The 25973-nt window shown below is 36.9% G+C and overlaps 1 protein-coding gene across 6 annotated transcripts in view; it reads right to left on the bottom strand.

Annotated features, from left to right (window-relative positions):
• FER (FER tyrosine kinase) overlaps positions 1-25973 on the bottom strand; it is a 151590-nt gene that overhangs the window by 32863 nt on the left and 92754 nt on the right. For 4 of the 6 annotated variants that reach the window (XM_015849442.3, XM_015849444.3, XM_085528488.1 and 1 more), the window contains one exon: positions 6458-6581. In XM_015849442.3, coding sequence (XP_015704928.1) covers positions 6458-6581 — 124 coding nt within the window. Of the gene's footprint in view, positions 1-6457; positions 6582-18564; positions 20680-22259; positions 25708-25973 lie in introns of those variants that run through there. The other 2 variants (XM_085528490.1, XM_085528489.1) reach the window with 2 other exon arrangements.

Here is a 25973-nt window from a genome sequence, read left to right as displayed (position 1 = left end):
TACACATGCTGTTCTGAATGAATAATAAAAAGCTAATTAACAACGACAGTGAGTTTATATGGAAGTATACAGACACAAGACTAACAGGTTTTCTGAAGATCATTAACAAAAGTTTGTGTGATACCTCTCCCAAGGAAAAAAATATAAATAAAGTCTCAAATATAATATTTATTTCACTAATATTTTCCTTTATGAAGTCTTTAATACTTCCTCAGGGAAATTCACGAATGATTGAAGTGGATATCATCCTATAAGAAATTACTGCTTGTACCATAAAACTTTACGAGCCCAACTAGATGATAGAAAGGCAAATTTATTCCGCAGAAACATAGTCTTTCTTCCTAAGACATCACCAGCACAGAAATTACAACTGCAACACCAACTTCTGAGCTCTTCATGCTATAGGAGGGATGTGGTATATGAGGAAACATGCTCAAGGAGAATGAGATATTTCAGAATGAAAAAAGCCATACTACCAAGCACTGAATTGCCAAAAGGAGGCAGTGACAGGTCTTTAGCTTCTGTCTTTCACAGGATGTAGGTACAGAAATGTAGGCACACAAGTTCTGAGGGTACTGGCAGATGAAATTGCCAAGGCACCATCCATCAGATTTAAAAGGTCATGGCAACCTGATGAAGTTCCCACTGATTGGAAAAGGGAAAACATAATCCCCATTTTCAAGAAGGGAAAAAAACAAGATCCAGGGAACTACAGGCCAGTCTGTCTCACCTCTGTTCCTGGCACGATCATATAGTGGATCCTCCTGAAGGCCCAATGAAGGCACATGGAAAATAATGATGAAGTGATTGGTGGTAACCAATATAGTTTCAACAAGGGCAAGTCATGCCTGACAAACTTGGTGCCTTCTTATGATGGAGGTACCATGTCAGTGGATAAAGGAAGAGCAACTGACATCATCTACCTGGACTTTTGCAAAGCGTTTAACAATGTCTCGCAACACTTCCTTGTCACCAAATTTGAGAAAGATGGATTTGATAGATGCATCACTCCCTGGACAAGGAATTGGCTCCATGGTTGCACTCAGAGAGTTGCGGTCATTGGTTCAACGTCCAAGTGGAAACAGGTGATGTGTGGGGGTACCTCAGTGATCAGTGTTGGGATTGGTGTTACTTAACATCTTTGTAGGTGACATGAACAGTGTGAAAAAGTTCACCCTCATCAAGTTTGGAGATGACACCAAGCGGAAAGTACAGGTGACAACAACAGAGAAGGGATGCTATCCAGAGGGACCTAGACAGGCTTGCAGGTTTGCAGACAGCACCAAGTTGGGAGGGAGTGTTGATCTGCAAGAAGAGAGAAAGGCGCTACAGAGAAAGCTGGATAGACTGGATTGATGGGCCAAGATAAACTGTATGAGTTTCAACAGGGCCAAGAGTTGGGTCCTGCACTTTGGTCACAACAACCCAGGCAACCTTACAGGCTTGGGGAGGTGTGGCTGGAAAGCTGTCCTTGGTGCGCTTGATGGACAGTTGGCTGAATATGAGCCAGCAGTGTGCCCAAGGAGGCCAATGGCATCCTGGCTTGTATCAGGAATGGTGTGGTGAGCAGGACTAGGGAAGTCACCCTGCCCCTGTACCGGTGAGGTACCACATCGAGTTCTGTGTTCAGTTTTGGGCAGCTCAGCACAGAAAGGACATGAAGGTGCTGGAGCCGGTCCTTTAAGGTCATTTCCAACCTGAGCTATTCAATGATTCTATACTTCTACTGTGTCCAGGTCTGGAGCCCCCAGCACAAGAAGGACATGGAGTTGCTGGAGCAGGTCCAGAGGAGGGCCACAAAGATGATCAGAGGGCTGGAGCACCTCCCCTATGAAGAATAACTAAATTACTCAACGTAGTTCTAATTCCTGGCTGGGAAAGAGATGATACCTCTTTCTAAGATTCTTTACATTAACACACTGAAAGGCAAAAAAATATGTATCTGGGAACAAAGAAAAGCATGCACACTAGATAAAAGAGGCATTTTCCCAGTCATTTATAATTTAATTAACTGCCCATATTTAATCAGAACTATAGAAATCCCAAATTAACATGCACAGAGCCCGAGTTTCACACTATGAAGCTGAGCCAACCACTTTTAACTTAATGAGGAGTTTGTAGGACCTAGAAAACATTGTATAATATTGTATTTGCACTAAGAAAAAAAAAAAAAAAAAAAAAAAAAGGAGGTTGTAGTACCACAAATAAAAATGGAAAAACTGGAATACACAACATGATTGTCTTACCATTGAATATGCCTTTAATTCAAAGAATGGCAGATTTCCAGAACAGCAGCTGCACAGACTGAAAGGAAAACTTGACTAAAGGGATACACCTGGAATTCTGTTATTTCACATCTTCTCACATATTGAAAATAAATCACTTGAGTCTGATACCAACTTTACGCTACTTTTGGCAGATGAATAAATGAAGGCTGCTGAAGTTTGGTGAAAATGGTTAGAAAACGGTTCTCTCCTAAAACTGCATCATGAAACTTGTCAAAACTGTTATTTTTAAAATCAAACTACTCCTTGTTTGTGAAAGCTCTTCAGGAAGGAGAAAAGCAATTTGATTCTTAAGTAAAGTAGTGAAACCACAATTGAACAAAACAATTAACTGCTAGTTTGAATTAGAATCATGCATGTATGACTTGTAGATAAAGCTACAACACAATTTTCCTTATGGAAATAATTTTTTCTAGACAAAGCTGACTTCCTAATTTTCAAAGGCTGTACTGACTACCAAATGACAGAAACAGAGAAACACAAAACTTAATTGCTTTTGTCAGTACTAAAACATCTTGTTTCCAATTGAATACTACCATAATTTCAGCTATTTTCTTTAAAAGATGATGCTGGTAAAGAAGGATGCAGGGGGAAATGCTCAAATGCTCTGAGCAACACAATTACCTGGAGTGGGTCTGGAAACCAAGAATGAATTATGAACATCCAACACATGCAAATCAAATACTGCTAAAGAAGATCACTCATAAATGCTTATTGAACCAACTGAAGTTATCACAGCTCCATCCTAATCTTCTGTTTCTAATTAACAGAAAAAAAATCGAACTATTTAAACAATTGCAAGGGGTAAAAATGAAAAGCAGGGAACAATTCTTTAAACTTGTTTTAATCACACGCAGATGAAATAACTGCATAGCTCTGTAGATGTTATTTCTTTTAAAAGCATTTTTTCATGTAGCAGGTTATTTTATTATTATTTTATTTATTTAAGCCCACTCATTTCTGCTTTTTAAACAGAACAAAGAGAGAACAAAGAACAAGTGATTTCTGGACTCCAGAGGAGATGGAAATGCAGATCAAATAATCCCTCACAGGCATTAAGAATATGACAAATCCAAACTTTATACCTGCACTCAATGAAAACACCACAGCATGCACAGTAATAAAAATCAAAGGGCAGATTAGCTGTTGCACTGGCCCAATTACTGGAAGACTAAGCCCAGGTGTGGCTTGGGTAGCAATGTCAGAAAGACAGAACAGTTTTAAATTTAAAATATACTGGTTAGGTATAGCTAGTGCAGCTACAACTAAAAAGTGGCATTAAAAATCATGTAATAAGATTTAAGTCTTTAACAGCTAGTCAAACGCAAAAGGCACTAAATAATGGTCACCTACACTACAAAGAAAACAAAATAAGGTTCTGAACAAACATGGAAATGAAAAAAATCATTTTGCTGCAAATATATCTAATGATATATTTATTCAAGATACTTCTTCAGTAACAGTAATTACATCCTTCTGACTTTTAATCAAAATTAAAAAATATTCTGCTGTGCATTCCATTTTGTCTGTAGCCAATTTTCTTTTTTCCTTTTAATCAAAGAAAAACTTCTACTTGATGCAGTTTTTGACAAAAAGAGAACAAATTTACTGTTATTTCTAAACAATTAATGTTCTTTTTTATACTAAATATTCTTCCTGCAAGATATTATGTTGTTCCATTCTAATCTCAACATAGAATTTACCCATGAATAATCTGTCTTATCTTGAGCCAACAAGGAGGGAACAAAGACTTCCATATTCCTTAAAGATATCACACTGTCACATAGCTGCATCTTCAGTGGTCAGGCAAGGAGGGACTTAAACTCCAAAGGAGTTCTGAGCCTTGTACACCTAAGAACTTGCTGATGAAGCACTACACGGTGGGACTTGAACATGCTACCTAATTTAACGTATCTACTGCATAGCACCATAGTGTGCGCTGGCATGCAATAGGCTCACAATATCCATCAGGTAACAAATGTTCTGTGCTTCTGTAGCAAATGGGTTTTCTTAATAAATGTACAAGGGCTGCTCCAGAAGTAATGCCTCCTATTTTGTTATGTTGCCACGTGACACCAGAGGCAAATGGTGGTGGTACAGCAGTATCCACCAATATCCTGTTACTTTTTGTTGCTGTCTGACAGATGGCAGCAGAGAGGCACTCTACGGACAATCACTGATGACTGCTGAATGTTTATGGAGATCAAACAGTGGATGGGAGCACAGTTGTTAGCTGAGAATCTACTCTATCAAAAAGAGTTGTTGTGCCCTTTGCTGTACCTTCCATGGAAATAAACAGGAGGCACTACTTTCAGGGTGAGCTGTGGCTATCCAACCAGCCTTAATGGCACACAGAAATCTTGAACAAGCATTCAGAATCCTCAGACAGGAAAACAGAAATGAAAAAGAAAAAAAAAAAAGAAGAAGAAAAATACAGAACCACTACTACTAACTTCACTAACCTTAGTTGTTTGCTGACAGATTCAGAGATTTCATTATATTTAGGTATCAAATTCAGAACGTAAGGATAAAAACATATGATATGCCCAGTGACATAAAACTGAACAAATTTTGAATCTTCCAGAAAATAAGAATGATAAAGTAATACTGGAAATGCACATTTAGATTTATTAATTTATGCATTTCATAAAACTAACAGTGTTCCTGACGAGCTCATTTGCCTGCTTGGTTGCATTTTGAAACTGTAATTTTCTTCAGGACAGGTTTACTAAAAATTTTGCTTCTGCCTTTATAGGAATTGATAGTTCTCAACAATAATCTTCTGTGATATTCTGAGGTATATCTGTCTCTGAAGATTCTGAAAGTTAAAAAGGAAGGTACATTTTCCTGACTTGTATGTTTAAATAATACTGGGTGCATTGGTAAATCTATCACATTAGAAAAACTGGAGATTAGATTTCAGCTCTGATTCCTGATTTTAGATCCACATAGTACGACTGTGCTCAGCTTCCTAATCTTTTCACACTAAGTAAGACAGTTCTGTATGAATACTCTCACTGATATGTATTTTTTGAATCTCTAATCACTGCCTTTGTAAACATGCACAGCCCCCTCTCTAACTCCCCCCCAATGAAAGCTGTGACAAAAACTGAAGATAGATGGTAAGGAAAAGTAGCAATTAAGAGGACTGCTATTCTGTTTAAGCTTTCTTAAGATAAACTCAAGAAAGCATTTTTAAAAATATATAAATGACACAATAATACTGTTAGGCATCATACAAAGGCTTTGAGCTTACTGTGGATACAGGAATGTTTTCAAAGATAAATCTATAAATTTACTTGCAGCATTTAAAACAATTTTTGGTAAAAAAAAAAGAGAAACAGAATTCAGATTTCCAAGAACAGCATTCATTAGAAATGTGCTAAACATGAAGTGGGCTAACAATGTACATTCAGTGATGCAGAGTTTATCTACAAATGTCACACAAAGAATAGTGAAAAATATCAGTATTAAAAATGACAACTTATTCTTTACAGTTTCCCTGAAAAGTGGACTAACATCATTTGTTAGTCATATTCCAGCCCTGTCAATGTTTACACAATGATATTTTGAGAGAAAGTAGGTGGAAATTATGTACATTTGCATATTCACTTTGATAGAAACTGAGAATAAGTAGCTCCAGGACACAGCCAAACTGAAAAACAAACAGACAAAAAGCCAGAAACAGTGTATCCAGGGAACATAAAGCCTGAACCTCTTCCATATTTTGAAGAAGGTAGTCCATAAGGCAATTCCTAATATCTGAATATAAAGAAGTCCAGATAATACTACTTTATCATCTGATATATCAGTGGATTTTCCTAAAACAGGAACCTGCAAACGAAGATAGAAGCTTCACAGATATCTTTTTTTGCCATGATTTGTTGGCACAGTTATGCTGTCCATAAAGCAAATTCTTATGGTGACAAAATCATTGTGAATCTACAGAAAAGGAAATGAACTATTCAAACCAAATACTGTAGTATTCATTTTGACACAAATGAACAGAACACTATTAGACATGCAACAATGACCTGCTTTCAGAAAAAGTGTAGCTTTTAAAAAAAATTCTAGAGATCTTCTGTGTTTATGTTAAGCACAAAAAACATTTAATCTGCTAGCATTCCAAATGATCAAAATTATAGCATTGAGAAAGAACGTATTTTTCTTACCTGTGTATACAATTTTTCGATTCGAGGTATGCCATACCAGAAGCAGCATCTAATGAAAATTTCACTAACTGTTTGGTTTTTAGCTCATCCTTCTTTTTTCTTAAAAAGGAAAGGAAATCGCCTCCTAGAGAAAAGACAAAGGAGGACAATGAGACATGACAGATAGCACATTCATATTTATTTCACATTAGGGTCAACAGACCAAACAGAATGAAGCTGTTCTATGTAATTCTCAACCCATCAGTTTGAAGTTAGCCTAAGAGAAGGAAGGGAAGATTTAATTACCAGGATGAAGACTGTACATGCACGGTGAAAAAATGCTGCTTTTCTTACAAACAAAATCTTTAGCAGTGCAACATTAAATACAGACATTCATGAAAATTGCTGACACAAAACAACTTACACTTTGTGATAAATACAGTTCTCTAGTCACAGAATGACTGTTGTAGAAGTTCAAAATAATTGCAAATAAAATGATTACTTCCTATTAATTTTAGAGTGAAGTAGAGTAGAACAACGGAGTGGTTGGACGAAACCTACAGAGATCTTGGAGTTGAGTGGCCTGAATCCAGGGCTAGCCAGAAGTGTAAGCATGTTATTGAGGGCATTATCCAAGTGCCTACTGAACACTGACAGGCATGTGGCATCATTCCTTCTTTCTAGAAAGGATGTTCCAGTGCCAGACTGCATTCATGGTAAAGAATTTTTTCCTCATTTTCTAATGATTTTTTTTTTAACTCATTTGCAGAGGTATTTCTCAAAGTACACTGAAACCACTGAAGGGGTAACAAAGTGTTTTACTTATTGGGCAATGTTAACCACCAATTTAATGCTAGCAATTAAAAACAAACAATTATTATCATGGTTTCACAGTTTATTGTTTTGCAGTAACTAGTGTGCTGCTGTCCTGTCTGAGAAGGAGAAGCTGCCAGCAGAAAGGATTCCTTAAAGGCAATCTGTGTTTGCAAACAAAGATTTCTGAAAGCCTGACTTAGAACAAAGATAAGTAGCTGAGGCATTTCTACAAACACTGCAACATCATGTTCAGATTGAATATCTGTATTACAGATTTATTTGAAAATATACCTCATTGTTCCAGTCATAAGCTAAAAACATAGTGAAGCTTTCCACATCACAGCATTTGCTTGGAAAGGTGTATCCAGCTCTTGCTCTAGCTTTTTGTTTCTCTTCTCATTACACTAAACAGACAATAGCAGTTCTCTCTTGCAAGTAATTGCACTGCGATACAATTTAATAAACTGCCTTTCATAGCAAAGTAGAAAGACATATAGCTAACAGTTTCATGTGGAATTTTCTTTGGAATCCAGTTCTATTTATATTTAAGATTGTAAGAAATACAATCAGAGATTGCTAAATAAAATAGTTTGCTGTTGCAAAGCTTAACTCTAAGGCCCTTAAAATATTGTCATGCAGCAACAGAAAAGTGAATTATTATCTTAACTAACAATTACTGCACCCTTCGTTTACTAATTTTTTTCCAGAGATCAGATTTATTTTAGTACAATGATTTAAAGATGATGGCTTGGTAAGCTGTCTCTTAGTGAAAACTCGGAAAAAATAATACATAGAAAACATTTCTTCCATTTTGCTTTTTCTATAAATACAGTAGTACTACGAGAAAGCCATAAAATATTATCACAGAATGACCATGTAGCTGAGGTTGGCATGGTCCATCTGGCCCAGCCCCTGCTCCAGCAGGAACATCCAGGACAGGGTACTCAGGATCATGCTGCCCCTAGCTGGACAGTTTTGTGTCACATGCAAACTTGCTGAGGGTGCACTCTGCCTCATAAAGCAGATCACTAACAAAGATGTTAAACAGAACTGGGCGCAGTACTGGCCCCTGGGTCATGCTTCTAGTTGTTGGCATTCAGTTTTCTTATTACCCAGATTCCAACTAAACACGTGATTAATACTACTCGATACATTGTTTCTTGAGTCACAGATCTCTGGCAATTTTTAAAAAGGAATGAATATATGTAACAGCTAAACATAGTCTGCTTAAAAGTCATTTGTAAGAGTAACAAACGATTTGCCCAAACCATATAATTGAAAGTGTGGGTCACCTAAGTATTTAAAACCAGACTGACAGAACACAATGTACAATGACGACAGGAAAATTGAGCAATTTTTTAAACTTCTTTTTTTAACACAGCTTATGCTGGGTAGGCAGGTAAGCCAGCAAATATTGTATCCGGAGTGCACCAATAGCACTGCTGGCGCATTGGAGCCTACAATGTCCTTCACTCAAAGGCTGGATGATCCACAGATGGAAAATGAAGGCCTGACTGGATGCCCTTGAAACTAAAGCCAATTTCAAATGACTTCCATTTTATCTTCCAAGAGAAAGTTGCATGCATTACACCTTCAAAGTCTGACAGGTTCTATCTTGGAATATTTAACTTCAAATTCTCAAGAAATCTTAAAAGAACAGAATACTATTGCAAATTCAACCAAGCAACAATCATCCTTCCTTTAATCTGAGAGGTTGCTGACAGTCTTGTAGCTGACTCATAGATACTGCCAGAGAGAAGGAAGATAAAAACTCCACTGAAGTATGTATAATTTATTGCACGTATAAACAGAAACATTCTGGTTATAGGAGACAGTTAAAATCATTTTTAAGCAATCCCCCTCACTCCTTGAACACATAAAAACCAGCAATATTGCATTCAGAGCTGATGAAAATCATTGTGTTTATATACCGTGCACTTACTGTTCTGAACACAGGAATCATCTTTTAATTAGGATGTATGACTAGTAAGCCTTTATGAATGTGAAATTCTTCCAATCTCAACAAACTGAATCACAGTTGTGGAAGGGCACATCAAAGAACCTTATACAAAAAGCATGTAAGGACACACAGAGTCACTCTAGGCCAGATTGGATGAGGCCCTTGGCAGCCTCATCTACTAGAAGGGGATCTCACTGAGGGCAGGGAGGTTGTAACAAGATTATCTTTAAGGTCCCTTCTAACGCAAGCTGTTCTATGATGCTACAACAGACTAAAATAAAATAAAATAAAATTATCCTCAATCCATCAATATTCCTATTTTGAATACTGAGATTTCCAACAACTTACTTCAAAAAGAACTGAAAGAAAGGTAAGCTCAGATTGATATTCAGAGAATCATAGAAATGCTCAGGTTGGAAAAGACCTTAAGATCATTGAGTCCAACCATGACCTAACCATACTACCCTAACAACCCTCTGCTAAATCATGTCCCTGAGCACCACATCCAGATTTTAAATGCATTCAGGGATGGTGACTCAAGCACCTCCCCGGGGAGCCTATTCCAGTGCTTAACTACCCTTTCTGTAAGTAAGTGTTTCCTAATATCCAACCTAAGCCTCTCTTGGCACAACCTGAGGCCATTTCCCCTCATCCTGTTACCTGTCAGCAGTGAGAAGAGACCAACTAGGCCCTGTTGACACTCATACAGTTAACCTTGGCCCATTGATCCAGTCTATCCACATGCTACTTGCAGGAGCTGACCATCCCCAAGTCATGGCAGATAACTTGACAAGCAAGGAGGCCAGACTGGCTGACCAGAGACCTTTGGCTTGAACTCGAGAGCAAAATGGAAGTTTATGGTCTCTCGAAGAGTGGGCAAGTTACTTATGATTACAGGTATGTAGTGAAGCTGTGCAGGAAGAAAATTAGAAAAGCCAAAGCTCAGCTAGAACTGAACTTGGCCACTAAGGTAAAGTTATATAAATATATCCAACAGCAAGAGGAGGGCTAGGGAGAATCTCCATTCCTTGTTGGGACGCGAAGGGCAACTTGGTGACCAAGGATCAGGATAAGTCTAAGGTACATAATGCCTTCTTTGCCTCAGTCTTTAATAGTAAGACTTGTTACTCACTGGGCACACAGCCCCCTGCACTGGTAGATTGGGATGGGGAACTGAATAACCCCTGCATGATCCACGATGAGACAGTTTTGGACCTGCTCTGGCAGCTGGATGCTCACAAGTCCATGGGGCCGGATGGACTGCACCCTAGAGTATTGAGGGAGGTGGAGGACGTAGTTGTCAAGCCATATGAGTTCTCCATCATCTGTTGGCAGCCCTGGCTAACTGGAGATGTCCTGGCTGACTGAAGACTGGTAAAAGACACCAACTTCAGAAAGGGCTGGAAGGACGATCCTAGTAGCAACAGACTTATAAGTCTCACCTTGGTGCCTGGAAGGTTATAGAATGGATAATCTTGGGAGCCATCATGGACCAATTAAAGGCCTACCAGGGGACTGGGCCTAGCCAGCATGAGTTTATGAATGGTAGACCCTGTCTGACAAACTTGACTTCATTGTATGACAAGGTGACCTGCTTAGTGGATGAGGTTAAAGCTATTAACATGCTTGAGGAGAAGTTGGCTGCCCATGGTTTGGATGGTTGCATGCTCCACTGGGTGAAACACTGGCTGGATGGCTGAGCCTAAAGAGTTGTGGTATTAAAAATTAGGAAACAAGCCCTGAATGAGAAAGATCTATTTATACAAAGTGCTATAATAAAATCTGTTCAACTGCAGGTACAGTCACAGAAGTAAGGTTAAAATCCTTAAAGCAAAAGTAGAATTCTTTCTCAAAGCAAACCAATTATTGATATACTCTCTTCCCTGGAAATAACATCGTGGCAAGGAAAAGAAGCATTCCTCCACTCCCAGTAAAACTTGTAATCAAACCAAATAGAAACAAAGTCATTTCTAGAAGTTTCAACCTACAGAATAGAATTCTCCAATCAAATTTATCAAATTGATAATATGCATATATGCTGCATAATAATTAACAAAGCATTCAGTATGAAAAATGACTACAGTCTGCATTGAAAACTACTAGTGATTCTGGTCTTAAGTATTCTTTTAAGATTAGTAGCTACTTAATTTGTAGTAATTTTTACTTTTTTTTTTTTTTTTTTTTTCTTACTGATTCCTATTGTGAGTTCTCAAAACGCTTGTGTCTCTAAAATTCTGAATTCTAATTCTTATAGAAAGGCCCTAAACTTTGCTTTTCAGAGGGTCATGACTACGTGTGGACAATGATTAGGGATGAAATAAAAGCAATACAACTGCCTATATTTTGCATAGCAATTCCAAACTTTCTCTCATCGGGTATCTTAAAGACACTAGGAGCTTAAAAACAGAGCATCGTGAAGAAGATGGAAAACAAATCACTTTTTTTACGATTTATGAAAATCTGCATTTTTTAATCTATAGTTTATCTTACACGTCCAGCATTTCCATATGGGAATATCTGTGCCACAAGACACACAATAACCTCTTCAAAACAATATCTACAAACTGCCAAAACTTGCAACAACTTACTCTTTCATTTCTACTGCTGACAGTCAATTACAGGAAAATTAATGAAGTCCGAATAAGAAAAGAAGGTAATAAAAAAGTCAGTGACGTATAATAGCTCAGATGAAGCAGAACATCCAGATATATTACGGTGAAAACTACAGTGCTGTTTCTGTTGTTTTTTTCACTGTGTTGTACGTTCAGCAAATTATTCCTGATACTTAAAAAAATTCAAAATACTACCTGAGTGATAGAAGAGAGTATGCGCAACAAAAGAAGTGTCAAAGTTCAGTTTGCTTTGTCAGCTGTGCGTACAACCATGCAAAAATATTACCTGAAATACAGTACATGCAGTATTTCCAGTCTTCCTTCCTATCATTATGTGTATAATCATATGCAGGAGGATACCTGAATTTTGGTCACAAGACAGAGAGACTGCAGGAACATAAAAGGTCCAGGCTGCAGGCCACTTAAGTGTTAACTGCCTTGGAGCCTCTCTCATCTCATGCTGAGGGTCCTCTAAGGAGGTACTCTAAGGAGTACCGTAGCATACACAAACCTTGTAACTCACCATGCTTGAGTGAATCCAGCTAACAAGCCATGCGCTGCACTACCTCACTTTCTTAAGGTGAGAATCTAGCTTAAACACAGAATTCCCCTTATTAAATAACTCCTAGCTTCCAAGAAACACACAGGATAAATCAGTAACTCTGCCACAGAGAAAGAGGTTCTGTCTTCAATATTACTGCAGTGTCTTCTCCCAGACACTTATGTATGAAACTTTGTCTCTCCAGAAGAATATGGTTAAGAAATAATTTATCTTTCTTCATTTAACACACAGAAAACAAAGGCTACTTAAATCAAAACTCTATTTATCTAACAAGAATGTGAACTCATCTTCACTGAGGTTTCAGATAAAATGGTCAGAGGAGAAAAAAAAAATCAGTGGTAAAAACATAATTCAAACATTTAAAAAATCCTTCTGATTTATGTAAATTCTCTTATGTAAAGAGAATTCTGAACAGAATATGAAAAATTAAGTAAGTGAAATAATTAGTTTTCTTCCAAATGCACAGAAATTCCCTGTACAAATGAATTACTGCTCTCCACAATCAACATCAAGGGCTCTGTTCTCAAATAACAAGTGGCAATGAGGTACCAAAAGAGAAGTTAACCATCTCCTTACAAAATTTAGAAATAACACAGAATACAATTTTGTTTCTAATACATCTAGGCAATCAAAGTAAGGTATCTATTTTCACTGGCTCATTCTTGACCAGAACTGAAAGCTGCCCAGTTTTGTCAGAATGTGGCAAATTGGCAGAGTGTGAGCCTTTAATTATATAATTTAATACTCCCATGGTATTAATGCATATTTGCACCATCAAGATGTGACTGATTTTCAGCGTTCACCATGTGTTGTATGAATTTCTAGAGTTCTGAGCAAAATGAGCATAGTATACCTAAAGCTGTATACAGTATTTTTTTATGCCTATCATCAAAACACACTTTCAATAGAAATTATCCTAATCTGTCTCGTCACAAAAGTGAAAACATATGTTTTTGTTAGTTTTTCTGTTTTCTGTTACCCTCCCTTCAGCAGAGGTAACGAAAAGGCCTTTTAAATATTATGTTCAATCCTGATTTGAAAGTGCTCTCAGCTACTGTCAAAATAAAAATAGCAAAAAACATACAATTCATTCCATGCATTCAAGCCATTCTAGGTTAAACCTGATTATCCTCATTACTGTTAAAAAACTGACTGTTCTTCATAGGCTACTGCAGCTATTTATGTTGGCAGGAAAGCATCCACATGAATACTTTCAGAACCGAGGATAGCAAGAGAAGAGGGTTTGACCTCTTCTCCCAGGCAACAAACAGGACCCGAGGAAGTGGCTGCAAATTGTACCACAGGAGATTTAGATCAGACATAAGGAAAAGCTTTTTCTCTCAGAGAGTGGTCAGGCACTGGAATGGCTGCCCAGGGAGGTGGTGGAGTTGCTGTCCCTGGCAGTATTCAAGAGGCGTCTGGATGAGGAGCTACAAGATATGGTTTAGTGGCTTGTGGTAGCTACGGTAATGGGAGGACGGTTGGACTAGATGACCTTGTAGGTCCTTTCCAACTTTGTAATTCTATGGTTATATGACTCAATAGAAACTACTCGGTGTAGAACTATAGATATGTAGTATCTCTATGCCCTTCTGAAAACAAGTTTTAATATAACCCCCCACTTCATTATTTGCAGCAAAGTGTCAGAACACAATCTCTAATGTAATAACTGTTGATAAAAATGAAATAAACAAACCAACTAGACTATGACACAACTGAAACAAAACTAGATGGCAACAAAACTGTAAGCAGTGCTTTCTCCTAGACGCAGAATTTCCATCATATGCTACATGGCTGGCTGATATTTCAGTTAATGGCACATGACACCACTATGAAATGAGATCTGCTCCAACCACTGTAAGTGCTACAGGAATAATCAGACCATTACAGAATTTACTATCAAGCAGAAATCAACTATCAGTTTGAGGTTTATAGGGAAATAAGTAACAGAACTGGAGTGTCTGCCTAATATGATTGATTTATCTTACTAAGTAAATGACAATATGTAGTACATAAGCAGGAAGTGTTATGATTTTATTAAGGCTCCCTACAATAACTGGATTCCTTAAAAGCAGACTTTCTTGTAAGAATATAAAATACTTCTTGTTATATACAGACATTTTAACAGAGAGACAATACCACATATCAACATCTCCTATAAGTGGCCATGCTTCATAACATAAACTTAATACCGTACTTTATGTAGTGTTTTATGACTATGTATCAGTGCAATTAATGGAGCATGCAAAACCAAGCTGAAGTTCTGCATGAGAAAAAAACCCACAAAACCTATGATCTATGAGAAGAAGCCAAAAGCCAAGAAACAGCAAAGAAAAAAAATAATACCTGTTTACAAGTTATTTAATTTTAGCAGTCTCTGACTTTAAAGGAATTTGTGATGAGGAGCATTTTATGTCTCAGTGCTCTCCTTAGCTGGTGCTACAAATGGTACCGTCATACTTGTTCTAGGCGCTCGTGGTATTTTTTTAATGATCGGTACTGATATTGAACATATGTAAAATAAACTTTTGAAATTATGAAAGGCAATCTTGCACTTTAGATGTTTGTATCAATATCCAGATAGTGTGTATATTACACCTAGGTTAAATAATAGCATAGATTAAACAGTATATAAAACAATAACTGTAGCAATATTGATACAGTAACATAGTAGAAATTATTATTTACTTGTAAGTCTTAATGGGGTGGGAGAGTTTCCTTTACTAAGTAGCCTTTTTGAGCAGCAGTTTCTTTAACCAGTACACAATCACAAAGTGCTTCTGTAACTCTCAATAACCACTTAACTAGGAGGAGTTCCATGACTCAATATTCATAAGTGTTTTAGAAGCTATAATAATATTGAAATGTTTTATGTGCACCTGCATTTGTAAATTTTAGGGCTCATATCACCAGTTTTTTGACTGTTTCAAGTCAACAAATGCACATTTTCCTTGCTGCTCATATGCATTTTCAACTAGAAACAAGTAAGCCTGGCTGCTTACAACTACAGGTTTTAAACAGTAAGCATAAGTTGGTAGCAATTCAAGAAGTTTTTTAATTAAACAAGTGTTTGAGAAACTGTTAAAACTGGCTCTAAATATGCCTAACATTTGCTTTAAAATGCTTTAACTTTCATTAAAACACCGTGATTTCACTTTTTAACTAATAGATCATTTGTGCATAAGGCAGTATTTCCAAATTCTCCCCTACTTTTTCTCACTGTAACTAAGAAGTAACAGAAAATGTATAACAGAGGTTTTTTAACTACCTGCAAAGTAGTATTGCAAAATCCAGTTAGAACTTCATTTTTCTTTTTAAGTAAACTAAATAAAAGTCTCTCTCATGCAAAGTTTTGTAATAGCACTGGTAACATTGATGGAAACAAAGTATGAGTGGACAGGCATAGAGGTGAAAGCAAAAGATGAAAGAAGAGAACAAGACTTGAAAGAATAACATGTATTGAGAGCCAAGGGCAACATAAGCAACAACAAAGAGTTGTTTTCTCCTTGATAAAGGAGAAAATGTTGTTTGCACCAGAACTTGCAAATGACTTGTGAGCAGAAGATTTACTATGACACTCAAAGGTATTTGGAAAGTCATGGCAATCATGTGAAGTCTGCAGTGACTGGAAGAAAAGCAACAACATACTTAGATTTGAGAGTAAAAAGGATGACCCTGGGAACTACTAACAGACTCACCTCTATGCCTGGAAAGATCATGGAGCAGATCCTCCTGGAAGCTACGCCAACGTACATGGAAGACCAAAATGTGATATGGAAAAATCAGCACGGCTTCACTGGGTTGGCCAAATCCCACCTGGCCAACCTAACACCCTTTTATGATGGTGTCACTGCATCAGTGAACAAGAGCCACTGACGTCATCTATCTAGATTTCACTAAGACTAAGGACTTTGATGTGGCACACCACAACTTCCTTCTTTCCAAATTGGAAAGATATGGATTTGAAAGGTGGATTCTGAGTGGTGGTCAGTGGCTCAGCGTCTGGATGGATATCAGTGACATGTGCTGAGACCTCAGCTGGAGTATTGTGTCCAGCTGTGGAGTCCTCCATACAGGAGACATGGGTCTATTGGAGTGCATCGCCTCTCCTAGGAGGACAAGCTGAGAGAGCTGGGGCTCTTCAGACTAAAGAGAAGGCCCCAGTATCATCTGATAGTGGCATTACAAAATGTAAAGGGGAGACACAGGAAAGAAGGGGGCAGACTCCTTAGCAAAGTCTGTTGTGATGGAACAAGGGGAAATGGTTTCAAGCTTAAAGACTGACCTACAGGTAAGATAACAAGGAAAAATAACTTTACAATAATGATAGTGAGGCAATAAAACAGGTTGCCCCAAGCTGTGGTGGAAGCCTTGACCCTGAGAACTTTCAAGGTGAGGCTGTATCAGCCTCTGGGCAACCTACCTGATCTAGCTGTGAATGTACCTGTTTCCTGCAAGGGAGCTGGACTAGATGACCTTTATAGGTCCCTCCCAACTCTAAGGATTCTATGATTCTATGACATCACAGTGCAGATGATCCATCAGTACAAGCTGCACTTCAAAGCAGACAAAAAGGGTCAAACTCATTTTACATTCTATTTTGCTTTCATTTAACAGGAAAAGGGACTTTTTTAGTAATATAATACAAACGAGGAAAATATTAACAGTGACCAATAACCTTGTCTTAAACTGGAGCATGAAGCCAATGACTGTGCTGCAGTAACTACTGATTCCCAAAATAAGCCTGCCATCACCAGCTGAGAGGAACCCAGAAAATACAGTGCGGCACCAACAGACAAAAATTTGTCCTTCATACCACACAAAATAATTCTGCCAATACTACTTGGAAATATACAGGTCTGTGTGTGGGTAAAAGTAACCTGGTTCAAAAGCAAACAAAAAGGAAAATCATCTTCCTTCAAAAACTCCTTCATTTGTAACTGGACTATGCTCAAAAAACGAGAGTCAATATTCACTGAAGGTGCAGCAGATTAGAAAGCAGAGATAGACTCTCCAACAGAATATACACAAAGAACAATTTTTATTTTTAACCTAAAGAAAAACAATGAAAACAATGAATAGTTATTTCTAAATGAAAATATATCTTTTATGTAAGACAAAAAGTGATAGTGTGAACTAATAAAAATAAAACTTAAAAGAACGAATAGCAGAGAATTTCATGTAGCTACAGAAAAACTGAATTTTTATATTTAGTTGATTTAAGATTTCTGTATAACTTCTGTGTACTTGATAATGGATGAAATTTTCATTTATTTTTCTACAGCCTTGAAACAAACTTTTTCATCAAAATCTGAAATATTTTAAAAGATAAAAATGTAAAAATTAGTCTCAAATATCACAAGAAGTTTTATCAACTTGATCTTATTTTATCAGAAGGTCTGAGCTAAAAGGAATTTTTAATGACCACTACCTATTACACAGCAAAGAAATCTGACTGTTCTCCCTACTTTCTTACTATCATTACAGCTGGAGACCATTCAGAAAGTAGGAGAAAGGCAGAGTGTCGCACGAGCGCAAAATGCTAAAAAAAAAACAAAACAAACAAACAAAAAAAAAGTAGAAGTGATGAAGAAGAAATAAGGTCTAAATGCACACGTGTGTTTTGCAAGAGGGATGAATGGGAGAGGGCGAAGTTGGAGGACAGAAGAAAGCCATGGATGGGTGTATGGTTCATAGCCTGACATTACTGATGAAAGAGTTTTCATTTTTATAATGAAATATATTATTTTCATAAGTTATAATATGAATATATATATATATATATATATATATATTCATATTATATATATATATATATATATATATATAATATCTTCATAAGTTTTCAATTAAGACAAATTAAAAGAAGCTGGAAGGTTAACAGAATGTAAGATGAAAGCATAAAGTAATAGAGGGAAAACAAGAAAGAGACAGAGGCCATATTAGCATGAGGAGCAGCTCTAGGGAGTACAGAAAATGGTTTTAGCAGAAGTTAGGAATTGAATCAGTTTATTTGACTAAAACCTATCTTCCAGAGGGGGAAAAAACAACAACAACAAGAAAAGACCCCCACAGAATTTGAATGAAAAACAAAGTCACAGTCACTATCACTGTTAAACAACTGCACCTTATCTGAGTCTGCCTATAGTTCAATCAACTGCTTTTTCTTTTGTATTGATTTTTGATGCACTGTGCAGTAATTCTGTATGAGACTGTGAGGCATGACAAAGATCTGAAATCTTCTGGCAAAAGTCAGCAACTGATTTGCGATATAACCAGTAGCCAGAGACTAAAGAATTAAGGAATTCCTAAAGAAAAAGTAATGGGGAAAAAAGAATAATCTCTATTCAGATCTCACTGCCTCTAGAAGCACAGAATAGACAAAACATACAAAGCAGAAAACAACACAGCAGCCGAGTCACAAAACGTGAAAAAGGGAAAAAAAAATAGAATCAATCAGAGTTCCAAGCCTATAAATGTAATCAGCTGCTGTCAGAAATAGCAGACTTAAACTTAAGGCTGAGGAAAGCTGCAGTGTACACATTACCCTTAAGTATAGTCAGGTTCATTCGTTATTAGGTACAGTCGTTCATTCAAGGTATTTTATTTAGACTTTCCTACCAGCAGTAAATCTCAGATTATGTGGATATTATTAATCATATTAGCAAATAAATGGCACACACCTCAGTCTCAGCAGCAAGACTTTTGTCCCAAATGGGCCTAGCTTTCACATAGCTAACAGCAGAAATATATGGAGTCAGCTGTGATTTAGTGCTATGACCTGCATACAAAAAATATGAGTAATTCCACAAAAGCCAGGTTATATTTAGAGGGTTGCATCAGCTTTACCTTAGGACCAGCTATACTGAATCTAAAGGCATTCCTTCATTATATGCTGTGCTGTAGTCATTTGTACTGAAGATCAGAAAGAGGGCCTAATAGGTGAGGAAGAATGCTTGCCTTATTTGCAAACGCCTTCAAACCAACATGTTCTCTGGAGGTCAAACTGTTGTAACATACAGAAAGTAGCAAAGGAGTCACCACAATTGCAGAAGAGTGAAACGCAAAGGAACAAAGCCAAATACAGTCAGGACAGCATGAACAACGCACAGAGAGAACCCCAAGGCTTAGGCTAGTAATGGCTGTATCAGATTCCGCTAGGGGTTTTACAGAAATCGTTCTGTCCTTTCTGAATGTGTCTTGGAGCCAGCAGAGCAGAAATCATGCAGTGCCCCACCAGAGCTAATAAAACTTGTCACCTCTGAATTGTTTCTTTGTTAATGGCATGCTTGATTTGCATCCCAAATAATTGAGTTCAAATCTGAGCAGGTTACCTTATTTAGTTGCAAAGATAGCTGTTAATGACCTTGCTGAACTTCACCATGAAAACAAGTTGGGCACATCTAGATAAATGCTGAACGTAAATAGTTGAAACCCAGAGTTAACAGCCAATTCAGACAGACTTATCAAACTATCACTTTACTGAACATATTTATCTCTCAAGTTGTTTCCAGCTGCAAGTGTTCAAGAGATCAACGCCAATATAAGTTGGCAAGAGCCTACACAAAGCAAGGAACACAAACACAGCATGCAATTAAATAGGAGGATTTGTGTTTTTATTTTGTTTTTAAAACACGTATTTGCTATCAAATAGGAATTCTGTGGATCAACTGGGAATGCAGGCAGATGTCACAGTACAAAGCACTTAGAACTACAGTGAAACATAACCAGAAATGTCCATTGGGGGACAAAAAAATGCACACGCAGAGCAGTTCACTATTACAACAGATTAGACAGAATAATATACAGAATAAATTTAGAGAAGATAAACAACTCCTAGAAAATTGCTCAGAACAGAATGAGGCAAAGATACAATACAGAGAGAAAATTTAGTTACTGAAGTCTTTACCATAAGCTAGAAGAAGTTAAATTAGCACTCAACAGACAAGCTGAACTCTTGAAATGCTGTTTTTGGGAATCTGGTTTTGGAGTTTTTTAAAAGAAATGTTTTAAAATATTTTGGGATGTAATTTTAACTGTTGATTATAAAAATGTTCAACTGTGTAGAAACAAGAAACAGAATGAAATATATATGCTGGTGACTAAACAGCCCAAAAGCTGAAAGGAATAGATCATGAAAAATGTCACTGCAACGTTCCTTCTATTGTCATGATTCAACAGCTGGAACTTAAATTGACGCATCTGCAGTCACCTGAGAAAATCCTTCCAGGGTGAGACAGTAGAGGCGTGATAATGGTGCTTACAGTCTCTGAAGGAACCTCTGAAGGTTAAACTGTTGAAAGACAGGTATGAAGTGGTATCTGTACCATAAGATTATACAGCTATCTTTAAAATTCCTCACTCTTATAACATACAATTCACAAATATACAACGTTCCTAGCTGTAAAATAAACTAGGGCAACATAAAACCTAAGTTAATTGAAACGAACATTAAGAAAGAGAAGAAAGAATTCTGTGACTTTGGATTGTTCTATGCATCTATAGATCACATAGTATTTTGGTTTTCTTTTTTCTTCCTGGATGTAGGAAGAGAAAGGATTGCTCTAAGTTTTATTTGTTTGTTTGTTTGTTTTGACTGCATGGGAGATTTTATGATTAAGAGCAAAATAAAATAGAATTAAGTGACCCTGAGTGTTGCAGTGACTTAAATGAATTAAAATAATTTATTCTCAAACCAAAAGCACTATAAAAAGACCCATGATCCTTCATGACAGAAGTTGGGACCACAATAATACTACTTAAGAAGGACAAAAGAAAGGTGTCCCACTTTCTCTCATTCCTGTCTCCCATGAAAAGAAGCAGGGTTAACTTGCACAGAAGGAATCAACAGGAAGGAAGTTTACCAGGTTCCTTCATCATTTTCCAGGTAATTTATGCATCTGAGCAAAATTCTAGATCTCTTTTCTCAGGCTGTCAGTATGGATTCCAGGCTGTTTACATACAACACTAGCAGCATTTCAAGCATTTTCTCTGATCATTATCTAAGCTTACTAAAAACAAGCTATTATGAAAACTCCATGTGGCCTGTGTAGCATTTAAGAGACTCTGGCAAATAGTTCTTTTCCTGAATATCAAAGCAGATCTTCATTATTACTTCTCTTTACATAATTAACCTAGAAAATAAGGGTATAACACCCAATTCCGTAGACTCATGTGGCATCACAGAAAAATAACATAAATCATATTCTGCTCCTCATAATGGAAACTGTTCCTGAGAAAGCCTTATCTACATTACAACATTTCTGGAGTGAAGACTAGAATCTCAAATATGCAGCAATGCCCCCCAAACAATTGTAAAACCAGAATCACACCTTTACCACGTCACAGTTCAGTTAGACTAAATCTGCAGTAAAGCATATGTGACAACACAAATGTAAGGCTCTAAACTAACATCACACATTTGGCACATCTCAACAGCTTTTTCTCCTGAAATTCATTAACAATTCTCATTTAACTTCAGCTTTTTCTGAGAAGTTGCAATGCTAAATTATATATTGTTTCAATATTTGTTCTTTAAGGTCAGAAGGTATTAGAAAAACCTCCACCTTCTTAGCAGTAAGTCTTAACAAACCTGCTTATTTGATACTGCATTACAAATCTGTAAGAAGGAGTGTAAGAACAATGCAAATAAAATAACTTACAGTAACTACACTGTAAAATAAGACATGACTTTTTGGCGTGGAGTCCTAACTACCCATGTTCTATCAGCATTTGAAACCTGCTTTTGGACAGTGGAGTCCTAGCAGAAAAAACTAGCAATCAAAATCCTGTTGTTTGTGGATGCTTTTTTTTTTTTTTTTATCTCATAGCCTCAATACGAGTCAGAATCAGCTGGGACAGACTTGGGGCATTACTGTCTCCAGGTAAAGTTTTACGTCATAAACCAAGTTTGATGGCTCCTTATGTGAATATCCAACTGCTTTTAAAATACAGTCCTCCACTGTATTCATCTCACTTACTATGCACGTGCAGTGTAGATGATCAGCAAACATACAACCAATTAGACTGGTGTGCCTTAAAGTGCAGCAAACTCTGCAAGTAATGATGCTGATTCTGGATCCCATTTCACATGCTCCCTGACTCATGGCATCACAACACATGCCCAGGAGCCTAAGGCTGCAACTCTGTCCAGAAGCTTGCACATCACAAGGATTTGCTGGGCGAGCACATGTACATTGTTCAAACATCATTCTGAAGTCAGAGCCACAAAGAAATGAGAAGAATACAAGACATGAATAAGAAATTAGAAAATGTGAGGAAGGGTAAGCTTACAACAAAAGAGAAATAGAACTCCAGTTTCAATTTGGAATACAGTGATGAAAAATAATGGACATATAAATTCATGGGGAATATTCTCCTCAAATTTTCCTTCTTTGAAGGAGTTTAACATTTTCAAACTGATAATTAAAATCTCAGAGAAAGAGTCATAACTACCAAACAAGAACAAAAATTTTATAAGAGGAGTCAATTAACACAATGCTGTTACACAAACATCATGTTTTAATAGGACATGATCTTTTAGGTGTTCACTAAAAAAATAAAAATATAAAATACAAATTATGGAAAAAAATACATTACTGTAAAATGTACTCTTGTTTTCATTACATGATGGTCTAGAAACCAAGCAGCAACTTCAACACTGTGCCTTTGAAAGGATCTAGGTAATAGGTTTATTCAATTAATAATTCAATGTCATTTAAATTTTAAAAAAACTATAAATGTATTATTCGCAAGTGTGCTCTAAAGCTTATTACAGACTTATCCATTATGCAATTAGAAATCAACTTTTTAAAACCCAATGCTTTGCGAAACTCCTCTTTCACATCAGCTATTTACCATAACTTGGGCCTGCTAATTAAGGGTTTTTCTGTCTCAATTAGTGTACAAGGACATAAATTGTTTATACATAAAAATTGAAAGGTCACAGTGACTCAATTTAAATAGAAGATATTTTTCTAATCAATTATAAGACCAGAATGTAGAAAGCAATAATAAACATAATTATACAATAAGCAGATTCCTAGACAAACCTGAAGCAAATATCCGCAAAATAATGCTCCTCAGAATAGTGACCAGGGGTTTCTCATCAGTAGGTAAACAACAGAACCTGAGATTTTCATCTATGCTACGTTTGTCAAAAAGAATATGAAACCAGTGGCAGAATATCGTTTTTTGTTTTCAGAGATTCTGTTTCTTATACCTCCTTGTACAGTGAAGACAGCTACTTAACCAGAAAACATGAAAACACAGCTTTTAAAGAATATGTTATTTTTTCTTAAATTAAAACACATATAACTCAATAAAGGTTTCCTCAAGTTTAAAAAGGATTATATCTTGTGTATGCCAGTAGGCATGTTTCATTAGAATTTTAAAGCATATGCTTCTTAAAATACTTGCTATGATCTCTAAGTCTTACGAAGAAAACGTCTTCTACCAGCTTACTGGATTCTGTCAAATTACTGTAAGTACCACATAAAACTTAATGAAGAAAAATAATTAAGTCTCTTACACCTACATTCTCAATCTGATTTATAAAACCTTCTAAGCCTGGGTAATCACTAGTAGTATCAATGTAAAACTATGGTTAAGGTATTAAAAAAAATAAATTCTTCATTCTAAGTCTTCTATCTCGGTCAGTTTAAAAGACCGCTCTTTCGATTACATGTCTCAGAAGCTAGAAGGACTAGACTGTCCTCACATCAACACACTCTCGAAAAAATCACCACAATCCGCTAACAAACTATTCCTCCCCTTTCCATTTGTGAAGGTACCTGCAGGAATGCATGCAGGACAAGGTTGAGAAGAGACCTGGCTCCAAAGGTGCCAGCCAGGGGAAGGGAGATCATCTGACTTATTTCTGCATGAAACAAAGGATGCACAGATGCTTAAACATGAATTTGCATCTTCTCTGCTGTTTCCACAGATGCACAGTTACATAAATGCAACTACATATCCAGATGCATAGTTATAAATTCTATTCAGGTTTGGGACAGCGCAGAGGGGAAAAAAAGGAAAAATGAAAAAGGGGGAAAAAAAAAAAAAAAGAATTTATCTTCTAAGATAGTTAATGACAGAATCCCTGAATTGCAATCTGAATCTGCAGTGAAAAGCAATCACATCACAGCAGCCTCAAAAGGCACAGTAAATATACAGGAAATATGTATTTGGAATATAAAAACAGAAAAAGTGCAAACATTAAAAAGAACGCAAGAAAATCAACACAGGGGAAATTCCATGTTTAATGACACTGTTGCTATTTTTTTTTCCCCATGGAGGAAACAGTCAGACACTTATGAACTACAACCCTTCTCAGACAGACATGGAATAGAATTCTAACATACACCACACCATTTTTAAGTTAATAGAAAGAATTCCAGAGTTAAACTCCCTAAATACCTTAAAGTATGTTCAAGACAAATCACAGACAAAACTTAGCACCATTCAAAGCGCTGAATACCAAATCTAAGCACTAATAAAAATTATTCTAGGCAATCTCAACCAAACTTGTCATTAGAAAACAGGAAACTAAAGCCAGAAGAACTTTCCTGAACTAATTTAGATTATTTGCCTTTCACCTGCAAAATTCTTCAGAGTTGGCATCCTTATCATTTCCAGACAATTTGGTCAGTCTCGGTGTGGTAGCCAAGTTTTCATTCTTAGAAGAATATGGGAAAGTGTGATGATTTGGACACAGCATGGCATTTCTGAAGGTAGGAAGCATGGACGCTAGCCAGAGGACTTGCAGAACAGCAAAAAACAGGATAGGAATTTAAAAGTTTACTGCAGTTTAGAAGTCACGAGGAAGGAGAATTTCTGCCTAGATCTGGATTGCAAAGCAGGTATGGGAAGCATAAAAAGATCTTCAATATTTCCTTTAAATATTGCCTTTAAATATGAATAGTGCCTTTAAATAGCATTAATATTTTTCAACAACTTGTTCTAAAGCTTGATAAGCTTGAAATAGAATGATAAAGGTGTCAGAAGATCGGGGTTTATATTAATTGGCATAGAAGTCTGGAGAAGTTGATCACCAAAGCAGACCTTACAACCTAGAACACCATTATTAGTGTCCTATTTTAATAAAGTTAATCAGAAATATAAATATGTTGACCTAATATAAGACCCTTCCCCCATACCCCTGCACAGCTCCTGTTCCAATCTACTCAGCTCTTATTTGGAGTTCTCCCCATTTGGAGTTCTGTGTCCAGGCCTGGGGGCCTCAGTACAAGATGGATGCAGAGCTCTTGGTACAGGTCCAGAGGAGGGCCACTGAGATGATCAGAGGGCTGGAGCAAATCTCCTGTGAGGAAAGGTTGAGGGAACTGGGCTTGTTTAGCTTGGAGAAGAGAAGGCTCTACAGAGACCTTCATTGTGGCTTTCCAATACTTGGAGTGTACAAACAGGAGGCAGAATGGTTGTTTATAAAGGTGGAAAGTGATAAGACAAAAGTGAATGGTGTTAAAATGAAATGGAGGAGGTTTAAGTTAGATATTAGGAGGAAGTTTTTCACACAGAGGGTGGTGACGTTCTGGAACAGGTTGCCCAAGGAGGTTGTGGATGCCCCAT

Source organism: Coturnix japonica, chromosome Z (assembly GCF_054131305.1).
Source record: "Coturnix japonica strain WE chromosome Z, WE-NBRP24, whole genome shotgun sequence".
Lineage (NCBI taxonomy): Eukaryota > Metazoa > Chordata > Aves > Galliformes > Phasianidae > Coturnix > Coturnix japonica.
Note: the sequence above shows the minus strand (reverse complement) of the source record. Positions and strands in the feature narration are given on the sequence as shown.